Here is a 17,710-nt window from a genome sequence, read left to right as displayed (position 1 = left end):
ATTTTACTCTGAAATGAAAACCCAGAACAATGAAACTATTAGGGCTACAAAATAATTGATGGAAATAATCTACAAACAAAAAAGTGTTATAAATATTTGACTCATTAAAGTAGCCTCCGGGCAAATATGAGAGCTGAACGCACTTCAGATCAATCAAATATTCTTCAGCAAATTCCTCCCAACTCTGTTGTGGAGGTTCTCACAACCGTGTGGCTGTTTATTGGACATGAGTTACATTAGACTTTTAATTAAAACTAACAAATGTACTGCACATATAAATACCGGTAGGGGGAAAACGGGCGCACAGTTGAGTTTTGGTGAATCCCGCGGATTTTTTTTTTTTTTTTAATTTAACTTCATCACTTATTTTACTTTACCATTTCAAGCTATTCATTAGACTTGGACTATAATTGTTGTCCAATTATAAAACTTTCGAAAGTTTAGCTAATAAGTCGTCAACGTTAAGTGGGTTTGAGTGTATTTCTACAGGAAATAGATATACATAGTCATAGAATGACGTGAAAACAAAAAAAGGAAGGAAATAATACTTTTTTTTTCCAAAACGGTCGCATTTGACACGAAAAAATATTCCGTTTATTTTACTGTATTTTTCGGTCATTTTTTATGTCGAATCTGCTTTCATTGTTTGTAGCCTTCCGTGACTTGAACGTGTCAACAAAACCACGTGACCAGCAGTGCGGAAATACCGCACTCTTGTTGTCAGACGAGAAGAATGAGAAGGAGCCATCACATGTCCGCCTCTTGAGCTTCAAACATGGCTCGCTCGGAGATCCGCGTCTGTTTCTTCGTCGCTTTGGTGTTTCTTCACGTCGTCAGCGCACTGAAGAATCAAACGTGGCCGGTGCCGTACAGGTAAGAAAAGTTCAAAGTGGCTCAACGTCAAGTCATGTGACATCCCCGGAAAACCGCAACACTCAGCGGCTTGCTTAACTTTTACCAGCTCTTGTAAAAAATAATAAAAAAAAATGCTTCCAATAAGCGAGTAACGAATTATTAAACACGTGCGCTCGTTTATGTTTATTTTTCGTACTCTATATTATGAATTTAGCTGTTCACTCATTTCGAAATTCAAAAAGACGATCGCTACACTCCCATCGATGGCATTACTAAATACAACAACAACAAAATGCACTTTTATGATTGTCCCTGTCAGAGAAATATGAATTGAACATTATCATTCGAGTAATCTACTACGAGACGGCGGCAATCACAATGCACGCGCTCCCATTATTGCCTACAAAACAATGAGGCAGTGTTGGCTCAATTGCAATCGCTCTTTTCTGGACAAAGACGTTCATTCATCATTCTCGCGAGATTTCTGAAATTTCCAGCCTTTAAATGTGATTATTCACTTTAATGAACTATATAGTGGGAAATGACTTGCTGTATGCCACAAATACATTTTCGAAGATTTGGGTGAGGCTCCCAGATTAAATGATGAGATGCCAAAGAAAATGAGTGGTAATAATATTGTAGTATGAATAAGTTAAAGTGGTAACTGCGGGAGAAAGAAAAAAAAAAAAGTTTTCATGTTCCGAGAGTAAAATAATAAGGGAAGTAGCAAAATGACCACGATGAAGTTGTAATATTATGATGAAAAATGTTGGGGGCGGGGATCATCGGAAAAGGTTGAGTAATACTTGCAAGAACAAAGGAATAATGTTCCGACGGGGGGGAATTCAAGAAATTTTTAAACAGGATAACGCAGTGAAGTTACAACAATAAACTTTAGAGTGACGAAGTGAAGTGTAGCCGTGGTTACTTTGTGTGTGTGTGTGTGTGGGGGGGATATTATAAAAGCAAAGTGTACAGTATTTTGAGAAAAGAAAAAAAATTAGAGAATAAAGTCAAATGAGGAACAAACTACTCATTATTTCAAGTTGGAGAAAATCTAATGTTCAGAGCATATTAACTTGTATTATGATAATACATCTGTAATATTACCTTTAAAACATGAATGTCATAATTTAGTTAGAAAATACCAGAATTCTTCTTTGATATGGTTCTACAATGAAAAGAAAAAGGAAATTTTTCCAATATTATTAGTGTGAAATTCCCACCCCAAAATACCAAAAGAAATTTTAAGAGGAAAAATGCAAGTCATTTTGCAGAATAAAGCTGTAAAATGACAAGAATATGTCTTGGATGAAACCTATTAATATAAGTTGAATTGCAAAAAAATCTGAAATACTACAATGGGAAAAATGATTATGAGCTAGAAATAAAAGATCGAGCCGAATGAATTTTTTCCTCTGAGGCTCACGAAGGCAGCGTTGGAATTTTTTTTTTGGGGGGGGAGAAATTTTAGCTAGAAGTTGAAGTCGCTGAAAATGAAAAACGTGCTCAACAGACGCTTCGACCACCGTCCGGAAGCGGACCCTTACTGCCAAGCGCTTTACCCGTTCTGTCCCACCGGAGACCGCGACGGCCGCATCCCCGACATGAGGGACGCCGACGTCGTCGGGGTGTATCGGCTGCAGACGCCCGTCTGGGAATTCAAGTACGGGGACGTCCTGGGAAAACTCGTAAGTCCCGATTTGACGCAACGACGGCGAGCGGCGGCCGTAACGAGCCAGGCGTGTTCCCGCTTTTGTCAGCACATCATGCACGACGCCGTCGGCTTCAGGGACGTCCAGACGGGGGCCAACTACACTCTGGAGTGGTACGAACTCTTCCAGCTGGGAAACTGCACCTTCCCGCACGTCAGAGACGACGTCTACGCCCCCTTCTGGTGCAACCAGGGGGCCGCGTGCTTCTTTGACGGCATCGACGATTTCCACTGGGCGCAGAACGGAACCTTGGAGAAAATAGCAGAAATCAGCGGTAAGATTGTCTGCGGCCTCGGACGACGTTGATACTGTGCCGTCGCATCGCGGACGTTTGAGCGATGCGACGGCAATTTTTGTATTGCGCGGCTTCCGCATCCAGGCGATCAGTTTAACGATTTTGCCCGGTGGGTGCGCGACGACAACACGACGGGCATCTACTACGAGACGTGGACGGTGCTGTCCCACCCGGGTCCCGACGCCGCCGTCTGGTTCGAGTCGTACGACTGCTCGCAGTTCGTGCACCGCGCTCACCGCAAGCTGAGCGCGCTGGGCGCCAAACTTTCCAGCCGCTCCCAGACCAACTACACCAAGATCTACCTGTACAGCGGAGAACCCGCCTACCTGGGCAACGACAGCGCCATCTTCGGCCAGCCGGCGCTCAAGAACCTGGCGAAGGACATCCGGGATTTTTACAAGGTCTTCCGACCCCACCGGTCCGTGGCGGAGTTCGCCTTGAGCCTGCTGCGGGCCTACGAGAAGGTGGTGTTGGACAAAAACTTCTACTTGTACTACAACTTTGAGTACTGGAAGCTGCCCATGAAGCCTCCGTATGTGCGCATCCGATACGAGGAGGTGCCTTTGCCTTAGAACCCACAACTCGAAAACCATCTCAGTGATTGTGCGGAATCAGACTGCAGCAGATTTTTCTGTTCTCGTACAAGTTTTCAACGTATCTCAGTTCGCTGAGTATGACACTGAATAGCCAGGGGCGGTTAACAAAAATGAGCGAAAAAAGTGAGTTACGAGCAGGAGCAAGTTGCACCTTATGAAAACGAGAACTTACCGTAATTTCCGGACTATAGAGCGCACCCGATTATAAGCCTCACCCAGCACATTTTTAAAGGAAAAACCATTGTGTACATACACAAGCCGCACCTGATTAAAAGCCACACGTGCCCACATTGAAACACGAGCATATTTACAAAGACGGTACACAGAAAGAGTTTTCAAAGTTTTCATAATATACCTTAGCTTCTATTTCCAAACCGTGCCTGTAACACAGCAGCAACGGGCTAGCACAGCGCTAACAGGCCTGGTTAAAAAAAAGCAACAACATACCGGTAAAAGACACTGGGACACGGCATTAACTCAGCAGCAACATGCTAGCACAGCGCTAAGGCAAGCATAGTGCTAACAGGGCCAGTTAAGAAAAAACATAACGGTAAAAGTCACTGAGATGCAGCAATGACATAGCAGCAACACGCTAGCACAGTGCTAACGCTAGCATAGCTTTAACAGGGCCAGTTAAGAAAAAACATACTGGTAAAAATCACTGAGACGCAGCAGTAACACACCAGCACAGCGCTAACAGGGCCAGTTTTTTTTTTTTTTTTTTTTCCTTTATTGAACATTAAACAGAACAATACAATTCAACTCAGAAGACAATTTGCCAAGGGGGTAGGGCCAGTTAAAAAACAAAAACATACCAGTAAAAGTTACTTCCTCGGTTCCGCCGGTCTTTACCTTTTCCGCTCTAGTGCCCCTTGTGGCCGTTAGAAAAAAAGCACAAATTAGCCCCATCACGCACAAACTGCAGGGTTGCAAGCGTGTGGAAAAAAAGTTGCGATTTATAGGCCGGAAATTAGAGTAGTTGGTTGAGAATTTCGGACGCCGCTGCTCCATTGTTACGCAAGACATTTTCAAGTAGAAACTCCCCCCCGAAATTTCCGTCGCGTTTCTCCACGTTCAGGTTTCAAACTCTTTCTTGGTGATTGTTTTGTCAAGGCTGCAAACAGGTTGAGTTTCAAGTCGAGTTTCAAAGCAATCTTCAAACTTTTACATATGACGATGCAAAAGTCTACTCATTATTTATATCACGTTCATAAAATAATGCGTAGCTATTTCCTCTTTCAGTAGCCCGGAGTGTGTTTCTCTACTCAACGGCAGATGGGGGAGGCTTGGCTTAATTTGTAATAATTTTGGGGAAATAATATTTTTTAAAAACGATGTATTATTAAATCAATAATAATATCATAAATAAAATGTAATTAAATAGTATTAAATTCTCCTGTGAAATGAAAATGCAGTTGAAAACTAAAAACAATAAGATTGAACCGAGATATGAAAAGTCTTAAAAATCCTTCAGGTGCCCGAAACAAATGAGATCGGATCGCAGTCAGTCTTACACTTGTGAAAAAGTTTCCAACCCACCTTCTATCCATCCATCCATCTTCTTAGCCGCTTATCCTCACGAAGGTGGCAGGAGTGGTGGAGCCTATCCCAGCTGTCAACGGGCAAGAGGTGGGGTGCACCCTGAACGGGTCGCCAGGCAATCGTAGGGCAAATGGAGACAAACAGCCGCGCTCACAATCACACCTTGGGGCAATTTAGAGTGTGCAATTAATGTTGCGTTTTTTTTTTTTTTTGGGGGGGGAGGAAACCGGAGTGCCCACCTGAAGAAAACCCACGCAGGCACGGGGAGAACATGCAAACTCCACACAAGCGGGGCCAGGATTGAACCCGGGACCTCAGAACTGTGAGGTCGACGCTTAACCAGCCGAGCCACCGTGCCGCAAGAATTTTGGTTCAAATTTAGCTGACGCACAACTTAAAAAAAAAAAAAAAACTAATCTGTTAGCTTTTCTTACTTTCTACATTCCTATTATTCTTTCAAATTCCCGGGATAATTGTTTTATATCCAAAACTCCGGTTCTCACGAGCAATTCGCATTGTTTCAGCTCCTTTCAGTGTTTTTAAACTCAATTATTAATAAAATATATGTCCTGAGGAACAAAATATCCACCGCAAAGGGTCCATTCACAAATGTTTATTAACAGACGATCACATGTCCAAAGGTCGCGTGCAGTACAGCAAGGGAGCGAATAATCTTTAGCACAGTTGATGCGTCAACACTCCAAACGAAGCAATTTATGGATTAAACTGTCGACATAAAAAAAAAAAAAAAAAAAACTGTGACATTGGCAAATAAAAACCAATAAAACAAGAAAATAGTAAACCACGACACGACAGCAGACGAGAGCTGCGGTCCCGATCGTCACACATCATTTGTTAGCGTTCCTCTCGTGGTGCGTTCATGAGTTGGAGTCTCCCGTATCATTCATGTCACTTGTTAAATTATGTAAATTACATGACAGCAATTCATGGCTTTCGTTTACCACTTATACAATTGCCCTGACTTCTTAAGAAAATAATAAAGCTTTATTTATATTAAGTCTCTTCAAAATTCCCCCTCCCCCAAGCATAACTTCTGTGCTGACTTAATCATCATTGCTGATTGAGTAGTAGATTAATATTTTCAAAACATATCTCGAAGGAACTGAAAAAAAAAAAAAAAATCACAGCAATGAAGTCGTTTTGTGGCTACCAACAAACGCGCAGCGGCGTTAAAAATATGTCGAAAGGCCTCCCTTACAATTTTTCCATTTGATTCTTTTATGTACATGGCCTGGAGGGGTTTTTCAGAATCAAAAAATAATTACTCCAATTATGGCTTAACTACTGCTTTATTATAGGTTAATAAAGTAGACTATAGTGCATTTGGATTTGCATATGGATTTGATTTACGTCACCATAAACCACAGACCCCCTAAACGGGTACAGGGTGCTCCAGGAGGATACACCCTAAAAAAAAAAAAAAAAAAAATCATGTCAGTAAATCACATCTAATCTCATGAGGAACGGCCAGAAGGGAAGAGAACCGTCGACTCCTTTCCAATTCCACTGTACGATACTTTTCCAGCTCCCGGTAAAAATTCAGGCAAGTCAATGAGAGCACTGTGCAAAATTTCAATAAGTTGGTCCCCAAAAATGCCATTTACCATATTACAAATATAAGCTTTTACACGGACAAGGGAGTCCTGGAGCCTATCCCGGCTGTCAACGGGCAGGAGGCGGTGCACACCCTGAACTGGTCGCCAGCCAATCGCAGGGCACATGGAGACAAACAACAGTTGCAGTCACGATCACACCTGTGGGCAATTTATGTTGCATGTTTTTTTGGGGGGATGTGGGAGGAAACCGCAGTGCCCGGAGGAAAACCACGCAAGCACGGGGAGGACACGCAAACTCCACACAGGCGGGCCCGGGATCGAACCCGGGACATCAGAACTGTGAGGCCGAAGCTTTACCACCTGAGCCACTGTGCCGCCGGAAAAAGTCAATTTATGAGGAAATTGAGTTCAGATCATCATTTGCGTATGTATCCAGTACTTTTCATGACATTTTTCTGCGGTGGTGTGGAATTTTTTTCTGCCGCGTAATAATATGCGACAGGGTTCAATAAAAGAAAAAAAAAATAAATATATATCACAATAATTTCAGTTCATTTTGAAAATGTCACTTTTGGAAGAGTACTAGTAAAATTAATGTAGATTATGGATTAATTTACTTTTGAACTGGAAGCCGAATACCGTGCAGTGGAAATCCCGTACAGTCGATGGGGATGGAACAGAGTCAAATTAAATACAAATATTTTGACATCATTGGAAACGAACCGTTTTACGCGCAAATGCTTTCACGCCGGATGCACCTGCGAGTTTTTCCCACTCTACCGCGACAGAGCAAAAAGCAGAACGTACAAATGAAATTCACGAGAATGTTTTACAAAATGCACCTGAGCGACCGCGGGAGCGCGCGCGGTCAGGTCGGAGCGGCTCAAAGTCGAAAAACGCTCGGGGACTACGTCATGAACTTTTCTTCACTTATTTACGGCCGCTCCGCATACTAAGATCATTTGGCTGAGCCGCGAAAACCGACAAAAGCCAAAGAAAAAGGAAAATGTTGGGAACGAGCACGGGAATGAAGCAGTCGGATACGGACGTATGTACATCTCTCTCCATTTCGAATTCATTTGCGACCGTTCCCAGCTCGTCGGCCATTTTGGCGCTAGCGCAAACGTGAGGCAATCTCTTTCCGGGGGGGGGGGGGGGGGGGTGGATTTGCTCCGGGCGCGCGACGAGTTCTGCGATCGGGCGAAGAGCGTTAACGGAGGTCGGTCGAAAGTTTCGGGGCGCGCTCGAGCCGCCCGCGTGGGCGCTCCTACCAGGTGGGCATCATGTCCGGGAACCAAACCCGGCCCAGGTGCTTGGACACCTCCCAGTGGATCTCGTCCAGGGAGTACTCGTGGTCGGGGATGAGCACCTCCTCCATGATGGAGAGCTGCGACAGGCGGCGCCCGCACATCTTGACGAACTCCACGAAGGCGCCGCACGACACCTCGCACTCGCCCAGGCCGATGGCCGACAGCTGCGTGCAGCGCTTGGCGATGCGGATCAGCTCCTCGTCCAGCGGGCGCAGGCCGTTGGCGCACACCACCAGCTCCACCAGGCGAGGGCAGTGCAGGCCCACGCGGCCCAGCACCTCCTTGCTGACGGAGCGGCCGAAGTAGAGGTGCGTGACGGGGATCTCGTCGTTGAAGAAGGGCCCGAACTCGTCCTCGTACAGGAAGAAGTACATGACCAGGTTGAACTTGGGCGAGTGGCGGACCATGGCGTCCCAGCTGCTCTTCTTGATGCCGTGGAAGTGCTGGCCCGGGTTCTCGCTCACCACGTCGATGCGCAGGTGCTCCAGGTGCACGTGCTTCTCGGAGGACAGGGCCAGCAGGAGCTCGTCGCTCAGGAGGTGGTAGTTCAACGCCAGCTCCCGCAGGCCGTGGCACTGGTCCGCCACGCACAGGATCCCTGGAAAAACAACGACATCCCGTCGGCGGCTTTCCAACAACCGGACCTGCGGCGCCGCCGCGACAAAAAAGTGACATCACGCTTGCATTTTATAATAATAATTAGCATCTTCTGCTCATCGGGTTTAATGCCGTAATTCGCCAGGACGATCAATGACGTCATTGATTGGCTCTGCAAAATACATTTACCGTAATTTCCGACCTACAAGCTGTGACTTTTTTTTTTTCCCCCAAACGCTTTCAACCCTGCGCTTTATGCGGCTAATTTTTCTTCCATCGGCCACAAGGGGGCACTCGAGCGGAAAAGGTAAGAATGAGACCGGAGGAATGTATGTGCCGAGGAAGTGACTTTTACTGGTATGTTTTCTGTTTTTTTTTTTTTTAACCGGCCCTGTTAGCATTAGTGCGGCGCGAGCAAAGTCTTTCTGTAAATATCTCGTGTTTCAACGTGGGCACTTGCGGCTTTTCCACGGGTGCAGCGTACGCATGTACCAAATGGTATTTCCTTTACAAATGTACTCGGTGGGGCTTGTAACCAGGTGGGCTCTGTAGGCCGGGAATTATGGTACTCGGCGTCGCCTTCATGCGCAGTGGATCTGAATACAAAAGCTACTTGATTTTCAACGATTAACATTTATAAAGTTTTTTTTCAAGTTCCTTTGACGTAGTACTATAAATATATGATGATCAATAAAGTTATTGAAAAATAAGTGCCGTGTCAGTAGCGTGGGACAGACAATATGTAACGCCCGGATCGGACGACAAGACAACTCCGTCGTGAAAAATCTTTGACGCGACGATCACGACGTTTGCCTGCTCGGACACGTTGATGCCACCGGGTGGCGCTCGGGTACCTGCCGGCGAGACGTGAGGGCAGCTGCTCATCTTGAGCAGCTTGAGCGTGTCGCTGTTATTGGCCACCAGCACCTTCAGCGAGGGGTCGTCCACCGGCGTGTCGTCGATCTTCAGCGAGGACAGCGACTTGGAGTTGACGAACACCACCGTCAGCGCCGAGATGAAGTGAGACTGCACGAAAAACGGCCGTGATTTAGAAAGAGATGCAGGACAACTGAGCCATTAATTATGAGGGTTGAACAAGTAAGATGGCAGACAACATCCAAAACCTGACTCGTGCTTTTGTTTATCATGACACTTTGCAGATTTTTCCATCACTGGTGGTCAAATGTTATGAACGGTTTCCCAAAAACAAGCATGAAATAAAAATAGAACACAACAAGTTACGTAATAGCCTTTAGATGCCACAAGATGGTGGCAAAACTACTTTTAATTATGGATTGCGTGTATATTTTAGCAAATAAGTACAGAAGTATATTCAGTAAATGAACGGGCCATTTAAATACTCATTGCTCCATCTTGTGATCGTGTTTTTTTTTTTTTTTTTTTTTAAACTTGATCGGTGATCGGCCCCAAAAATCCCGAAGCTTAGAAACTTGTAAATATGCTCTATACAGTAATGTAATAATTGGTTGCTACTTTGCAGATTTCATTCACGGCGGGGGTATTCCGCAACCCAAGCCCTGCGATAAGCGAGGGATTCCTTTATTTGTGATATCCATTTTTATTAGAATACTAAGTTATAATTTTAGTTCTGCTAATAATCACGTGAAATGCCGCTAAATTCATACAATCAAGCCCATTGAAGAAGATCCTCTGATCTGCTAAGAAGCAAACAAACCTCCTTTGAAACGTTAGACAATGGCTGCGTCTGTGTTCATTCTACCTTCGGGACCTCCATGAAACTGGGTCTGGCGGTCGAGATGAGTCCTAAAGTCTTCAGGGAGCAGTTCACCAACTGCGAAAGGATGTCACAGGCCGCCTCTGCGGACTCAGTGCTGCTGTCCACCTGATAAACGACATTTAAAAAAAAAACAAGCGGTCAAAACCCAGATTTGTATGTTTGTTTTGTCTTTTTTCCATTTAAGCCGGCAGCGCTCTGACCTTGAAGCTGACATACTGCAAGTGGTTGGAGTGCCTCTTGATGATCTGCTTGATCAGGTCCGGGTGCGTGGCTTTCAGATAAGAGCTGGCCGGCTGGTTGAGCTCAAACTCGAAGCAGCGCCACAGCTCGGGCATGTGGAACGCCTGGTTCCACCCGCGGCACACTTGTGAGGCGAAGGCCCGATCCAGCAGCGGTAGGTACTGGAAGACGTGAAGGAGCAGCTCTTGAGGCAGCCGAGCCCAGTTGGAGTCCAACGAGCCGCTGGCCTCCGACGCCAGGCCCGAGTGCTTCCGGACTTTCTTGCGTGCCTCCGGCGAGCTCTTCGTCGGGGAGGTGTTGCCCTCCTCCTTGCCGCCTTTTATCCTCTTCATTCTGAAATTTGACAGCTACTATTAAACAAAACGTGCCAGACTGTCCATTGATCCAAACGGGACATGCTAAACAAAAACACGGGACATCCAGAGACAACACCTGCAGCAACGTGAACACTGGGACTAAATAACATTAACAAGCTAGTACAGTACAACGTTGGTTCTCGACCACAATCCATTCCAGAAGGCGGTTCGAGAACCGATTTGTTCGAAAACCAACAACTACAACGCTATTTGTTTTTTGGTTTTTTTTTTCCAGGGTTCGTGTGAATTCACAATAACAAAGCGCGTCGTGGGTGGGTCAGCTGGTCTGGCCGCAAGCGTTATATTTCCGGGTTTTTTTCAGCAGCGTGGGAATTCACAACAAAGCACGTCGAGGGTCAGGTGGTCTGGACGCGCGCCTTCTGTTATTTCCGGGTTTTGTTAGGGGCGTTCGGGTACCGGTTGTCGTTCAAAAACAGAACCAAAAAAAAAAAAGAAAAAAAAAATCTCAATTTTTGTGCTGAATTATGTTTCTTGGAGTCATTGTTTTTAGCCTGATCTAAATTGATTTTTTCTATGGAGAGAAAGAAAATCAACTCATAATAGTTTTCCAAAGCAAATTCAGATGTTTGCAAATGTCATATTTGTCTGAGAATCGGAGATTGGAATTCTTTGGACGATTTAATGTTCAACAATGCCGCTAGACCAGTGATGCCCAACTAATGTGGCGTGACAGCATTTCTTGTGTACCGTGGGAAATTTTCAAATTTCACTTAGTCATGTTGATTTATTGACAAATAATGTATATCTTTGTTCATCTATGGCAACGGCATATAAACACCGAACAAATAATTGCTCTTCTGTTAAACGACGCATTATTGACTTGTGTATGCATATTTTGTGACATTTTTGTTTGACGCTGTGCCGTGACATTCTTCAATTGTAAGATATGCGTCTTGGCTCAATAAAGGTTGAGAATCATTGCTCTAAACAATTAGGCGATTTTGAAAAGTTATAGTGAATTTGATCATCACAAATTGTTGCACTTTGAGACGAGAGTGTGATGCATAATATCGGGACACCACAAGCAAGCACAGCGACTATGTAAACCGGTTTAAAGCACAAAATGTTTACGTTTGTCCTTCCTGGACGCGTATCTTCAAATCTTAAAATGCAACATACGTTGCTCTGTTAGCGGGTAGAACACTTACTTCACCCGTTATTTTTATTCTACACCAAAACGCAATTGACGAGTGAAAATTCATACGCTACGTATTAAAATTAGCACTTGTCTACAATTTCAGCTTTCAATATGTATATTTAGATGTCATAAATTGTGCGTAGACGCGATAAAATGAATTGACAGTTACGTGAGCTACGTAATGGTAAACTAGACGTAACGAGCATGTTGTCCAGTTTTATTCATTCCATGCCGCGAAGCTACCAACGCCAACCGAAACACAACAAGTTGAAATAATTTGCCCAAGTGTTCCTCATTCTGATTAGTTTGTATCCAAATTCGCCGCGCCGCTCACGTACCCACCTTGTTTACACTCAGCTAGCTAGCTAAGCTAGCAGGAAAATCCGACAAGCAGACGACAGTTCAGCCCGGGCCTACGATGGAAAAGATCATTCGGGAGAGCAAAATAACAAGCATCGGAGCTCGTTCGCAAGCGCTCAAAACACCGCCGAAAAGCGTTGACGACCAAAAAAAAAAAAAAAAAGCCACAGTCACGCCTGGTCGGGGTTGACCCAATTCGCTGGCTTGCTATCGTTATCGCAGCTCCGCGGCTCAGCCCCCTTTTGAGCCCGAAATGGCGAAGTATTGTTTTCAAGTTCGCGGTGCATTGTGGGGAAACGATTAAAATGGCGGCCCCCTTGAGTGCCACCGAATTACAAACCCCACGTGCCTTCCGTTCGGGATTACTGTAAACTGTGAGAAGATTTCATAGAATACAAATTCTAACCCTACTAATAAAATAAATAAAAATCCTACCTCATTAGTGCGAAGCTAGTACAGTATTGTATTTCTGTTCTCGTCTGTAAGGAGGACATGTTCTTTAGGGATACAGGAGCCAATCACAGTCCACGACGCGTCTCCCGGAGCCAGTAATATTGGAGTAGGGCGTGTCCTGCCAACAACACTAGTGGAAATCCCCAATAAGACGCCTCAAGGCATTAACCTGGGCGCGAAAACGAGTCATTTATTTAATATACTTCTAATTTTTATCTCTATTCCTTTTCTGTTTTAGTATTTTACACTTAAACCGAGTTTAGTGACGTTACATCGTATTTTGTTATGTCAGGTGGTTGGTTTATATATTTTTTTATCTATATTTCATATATATTGTATATCCTGTCGTTGAAACAGCAGCGTGTATATCTGAACATAATCATAACAATTATTGGCGGTGCTCCAAAAAAAAAAAATTATAGCTTTTGGGTGAAATTTCAGGATGTAAAAAGGGCTACAGTATAACCAATTTTTGAAATTTAAGAGCTTTGGGGTGTTGGTCGATACATATTTTGAGAACATATACATCGTATGGTTTACAAAGTCCATATATTCAGAATGGGTAAAAAATAACTACCTGTATAGCCTTTTTGAAATAAGAACGGGTCCCTGCCAGGTCAACCCGGACGCACAAACCCACACCTCTAGACTTGGAATCCTACTGCAGGCCTTGCTTGATACTATGACATTCATCACTAAAGCTTTTATTGAAATGGATTTTGGAAATTTCTGCTGCTGAGTGTCCCGTAATCTTAAGAGGTTCGAGCAATGTTGGAGGAGGACATTACGAATGTCATAAAATGCCCTTCTTTTCAAGTTTTTAACTTTTTTTTTTTTTTTTACAGTGAATTGGAAGTGCAAAACAAACATGTGGACACAAATTATGTAGGGTTTTGTATTTTTTTTTTTCTTGGATAGATCTGATTGGTTAAATATGAAAAAAGTACAAATTTAAGATCCACTTGCTTTTTGTTCAGAAGTAACATTGGAAACTTCTAATGAAACACTTATGACATAGTTTTTAATGGGATTTTGATTAATCAAATCATCGATAGAGACTAAAAAGCACACATTCGGGTCTGCTTCAGTTTTAAAATATGTAAATATAGGAAGAAGTCATTTAACGCCTCCTTATAAAAGAATGTGTGTAAACTTTGCCATACAAACTGGTTTATTACCATTCAAGTCCATCCACCAGACATTACAGTGCAGATTCAAAAGTATTATGCTCTATCTAATTGGTATTTTCCCCTCTAAAAGAACCCAACCGCCTGAGCTCCCAAAGCATTCCAAGTGTTACAAAAACATAATTTGGTGTGACGGCGGACCGGTGAAAATTTTTAGCTGTCGTCAATCTCATTGAGGTTTGTTGTTGGTTCGTATCGCAGAAAAGATTTGGAAAATAAATCGGGACGTACATCCACCGTTCCTCAACGTCGCCAACAGAAGACGTGACAGGACCGTCGACTGTATAAAAATGTACAGTGGCTTTATTGACATACATTCCATAGATTTTTTTCGTGTTTTTTTTTTTTTTTTTTTTTGAACAGCTGCAAAACAGGAGGCACACCCAGTATTGCACTTCATGAAAAGTTCTGGCTCAAAACATAACCCAGAATATATCAAAGAAACGTGAAGTGAAAAGTAGCAACGTTCAGAATACAGCTAATTTGAATAGTAGCATTATATACAAGATTAGATAAATCGTACACTATTTTCCTTCCAAACATTCTTTTAACAGTCTTACCCGACAACTTTTTTTTTTATGCACTTGACAGTTGAAGAATACTGTACAAGATTACGAAAAATGTCTTACATACAACAACATTTTGAATGTATAATAATTAGGAAGCTGGAAATACGGCCGTTACTTCTGTTTTTTTTTTTTTTTTTTTTTTTTTTACATGACAGATTTTTTATTTTATTTTTTTTTCCATTTGAGTGATCAGGAGGAGTTGCAGCGTGGAGAGAAGCCGAGGGAATACGACGGCCGCATGCAAACACGCCACAGCTTTTTCTTTTATTACGTGTATATTTTTTTTGGAATCATTATTTGTCTACTTTTCCGCTCAGGTATCCCGAAGGATCCGAAGCGGAGCCCGGACACCGACCGGGTCGGGAGGAGAGCGGACCTGCGGGCTCTCGGTTCGCCCGGGAACCTGCGCACGTTTCCTGCAGGGAGGAGGCAAGCTTCACATGCTGAATGCGCTTCAGCAGCCGGCCGGAGGTCGCGGCGAACGAGAAGGCGTCCTAACGGGCCCCGACTCTGGGTTAGAAGGTGTGCGCGTTCCTGCACACGCCGCAGCCCAAAGCGAACTCTTCCCCCGTGGGCGGGTGGACCACATGCAGGGGACACTCGGTGCCCTCCAGCTGCTTGCCTTTGGGCCCTGTCATAAAAGATGGGCAGAAGATTACAACTTCAGTCTTGGGTTTTCGACATTTAATGGATACGGTCGACATTCGGTGTAAGAATACGTCGTGACGCACAAGAATGCACGGTCACTGGAGGAGGTGGCTGTGGAGACGGAAGCTCGGCCTCCCCTGCAACCCGACTTCGGTTAAGTGAAAGAAAATGGATGGATGGATGGATTGTTACTGGAAGTGTGACGTGGGGGTTACAAGAGGGCCCAGCCGCGATGAGGTCAAATTTTTTTCTCTTCTTCACTTTCTGACATGAACATGATGAAAATGGACAAACATGTCGCAAGCACCAAGTTGTTAAACACAAGTTGGTCTTGTTTTGTGCAAAAGCTGCTGGCTCACAACTTTTCGGGTTGTCAAACTTTAGAGGTTCCAATGTTTTGTTTTGTCGCAAGAAGAAGAAGAAGAAGAAGAAGAGCTGGCGCGCACCTGCGGGGCAATGCGGCAACTCCTCCTTGGGAACGCTGGTCATCCTCTGGAAGTCGTCGTGGCAGGCGTTGCAGAAGTGCGTGGTGCCGAAGCAGAAGAAGACGGCCACCGAGCAGCAGTAGCGACATTTGTACTCCAGGAAGTCTGTGCCGTGCTTGGAGCACATCTGGTCCGTGACACGCACATCAGGATTTTTAATATTTCCACAACACACACAAGGAATTTAATTTAATAATGCTCTGTTCCAGTAGCATTTATGCATTTTTTGCATTTTTGTTTTATTTCAAAGAATTTAACTCGAGTTACGAGTTTTTGTATGTTACTTTTGTAAAAAAAAAAATATATATATATATATATTTTTTTCTTTTTTTCCCCCTCATTATTGCTTGTTTAAAGTTATTCTGCACTTTTGTTAATACAAAAAAAGTTTACAAGGCTGGGGGCCGAGTCGCTACAGATACGGCATTGCAGTCCCAGCCTAGCCTACTAAGCAAAAAAATGAATATATTTCTTAAATCATTTTATTAGTATTTAAACTATACAGTTATATATGCAGTTCACAAAAAAAATAAATGCTTTGAAAAGCCTGATGCTTTTGGCTTGGAACGCATTATTTCTTTTCCCATTCATTGTACTGAGAAATATTGATTTGGTTTTCGAACAAATCACTTCTCGAACCGCCTTCTGGAATGGATTGTGGTCGAGAACCAAGGATGTACTGTGTATATATATATAATTTCAAACTTTGTCCAATGTTGGATATTCCCAAAATTCCGTGGTGATTTTTGAGGGAAATGACTCTAAATCCTTTACCCTTTAAAACTGTCTTTGGAATGACGATGAACCTATGCAAATAGAGTAATAATCATAATGTCGGAACTTCATCAAAATGAAAGAAGGGGATTTTTGTCCCAAGCTGAGCTGTCAAGCACTGTTACTAACAAACGCAGTTTGAAGGTGACCTGAATAAAACTGTTGCATTCATAAAATAAACCCACTAAATTACTGCAGCCTGTTTTTCCAGTCACTTCTTTGCTTCGTTGGTTTCGCACGACATCTCGCATCACAGGCAGGGTGCGGCCCGGATATCGTTTACCTGAGCCCTGGAGACATCGGAGCAGGCTCCGCAAATCAGTTCGCTGGGGTCGTAGTCGTCGCCCTGCCCCGCCTCGGCGTCGCAGCGCGCCTCCCCCCCGAAATAGGCCTGAAAAGAAACACGTCAGGCTCCTGTCTCGACCACGTCTACGTTGCTTTCGCTCAAGGCGAACCTTTTTGCACTTGTAGCAGACGTAGTAGGCGTATCTGTTCATGGCAAAACCCGCGGGGTCGTTGTGGAAACGCGCGCCCGGCGTGGTTATGGCCTCGCTCTTGTGGAGGCCCTCGTACTCCAGCCTCATCAGGGCCTTCCGCCTCACGTCCTCGTAGAGCTCCTTGATGGGGTCCAGCAGGTCCTTAATCACCGAGTGGTTGATCTTGTTCTAAAGGATAAAACATCGGAACGGTGGTTTCGCACGGCATGGGGTGAACCGAAAGAGGAACTGTCGCCTCTTTGTTACGCCGTTAATCCCCTGCGGTCGCGTTACCTTGCAAATCGGGCATAACATGAAGCCAAAAGTGATGCGGGGCCCGAGCCAGCGGTTCTCCAGCACGCGGCGGGTGCACTGAAGGTGGAACACGTGAGTGCAATCCAGCTGGGGAAAATTTCCCAAAAAAAAAAAGCATTTAAAAGACAGACGAATCAAAGAGCCTAGTGCACATTTGCCTGGGATGTAAACAAGATAAATTTTAGGGTGCAGTTGAGTTGAGTTGCACAACTTCAGATATTTGTATAAATGGGTTGTTTTTGTCATTTTTCACTTGCTGTAATGAATTAAAAAAATTTAAATTTTTATTTTCCCAAGTCAACATTTTTTTTAAAAAGTCATTTTTTCCTCATTTTCCAAAAACCTTCAAATAGTACTTTGGCAACTATGTTACAAGGTTAAAACAATGCATTTGCTAATTTTAATTAAAAAAAATACTTTTTAGTGACCATGGGAATATATT

General features: G+C 43.9%; 3 protein-coding genes across 18 annotated transcripts in view; 1 reads left to right on the top strand and 2 right to left on the bottom strand.

Moving 5' to 3' along the window:
• Positions 1–27: 27 nt before the first annotated feature.
• cln5 (CLN5 intracellular trafficking protein) lies at positions 28–4,169 on the top strand. The gene is made up of 4 exons (XM_061840968.1): positions 28–873; positions 2,372–2,546; positions 2,619–2,844; positions 2,950–4,169. The coding sequence occupies exons 1-4, from the start codon at positions 776–778 to the stop codon at positions 3,435–3,437; spliced, it is 987 nt and encodes a 328-aa protein (XP_061696952.1). The 5' UTR covers positions 28–775; the 3' UTR covers positions 3,438–4,169.
• Positions 2,696–12,856, bottom strand: fbxl3a (F-box and leucine-rich repeat protein 3a). 4 transcript variants are annotated; one of them, XR_009798062.1, is made up of 6 exons: positions 12,797–12,856; positions 10,447–10,819; positions 10,229–10,351; positions 9,342–9,513; positions 4,277–8,488; positions 2,696–2,818 (listed from the first exon to the last, which is right to left on the bottom strand). XR_009798062.1 is itself a non-coding variant. In XM_061840967.1 (6 exons), exons 1-6 carry the CDS (start codon positions 12,853–12,855, stop codon positions 7,848–7,850), a joined length of 1,257 nt encoding a protein of 418 aa, XP_061696951.1. In that variant the 5' UTR covers position 12,856; the 3' UTR covers positions 4,229–7,847. The 4 variants fall into 4 exon arrangements, 3 of the variants coding, with proteins under 3 accessions (XP_061696951.1, XP_061696949.1, XP_061696950.1); XM_061840967.1 differs by lacking the exon at positions 2,696–2,818 and having other exon boundaries at positions 4,229–8,243; positions 8,355–8,488; XM_061840965.1 differs by lacking the exon at positions 2,696–2,818 and having other exon boundaries at positions 4,231–8,488.
• A 674-nt stretch (positions 12,857–13,530) lies between these two features.
• Positions 13,531–17,710, bottom strand: part of mycbp2 (MYC binding protein 2) — a 67,165-nt gene continuing 62,985 nt past the window's right edge. For 6 of the 13 annotated variants that reach the window (XM_061842703.1, XM_061842711.1, XM_061842706.1 and 3 more), the window contains 5 exons: positions 17,248–17,355; positions 16,933–17,142; positions 16,761–16,868; positions 15,665–15,830; positions 13,531–15,201 (listed from right to left, as the gene is read on the bottom strand). In XM_061842703.1, coding sequence (XP_061698687.1) covers positions 15,086–15,201; positions 15,665–15,830; positions 16,761–16,868; positions 16,933–17,142; positions 17,248–17,355 — 708 coding nt within the window. In that variant the 3' untranslated portion in view covers positions 13,531–15,085. The remainder of the gene's footprint in view (positions 15,202–15,664; positions 15,831–16,760; positions 16,869–16,932; positions 17,143–17,247; positions 17,356–17,710) is intronic. The other 7 variants (XM_061842707.1, XM_061842710.1, XM_061842715.1 and 4 more) reach the window with 3 other exon arrangements.

The sequence above is a fragment of the Syngnathoides biaculeatus genome, chromosome 14, assembly GCF_019802595.1.
Source record: "Syngnathoides biaculeatus isolate LvHL_M chromosome 14, ASM1980259v1, whole genome shotgun sequence".
Lineage (NCBI taxonomy): Eukaryota > Metazoa > Chordata > Actinopteri > Syngnathiformes > Syngnathidae > Syngnathoides > Syngnathoides biaculeatus.
The sequence above is the reverse complement of the archived record's forward strand: the minus strand, read 5'-3'. Positions and strand labels throughout refer to the sequence as shown.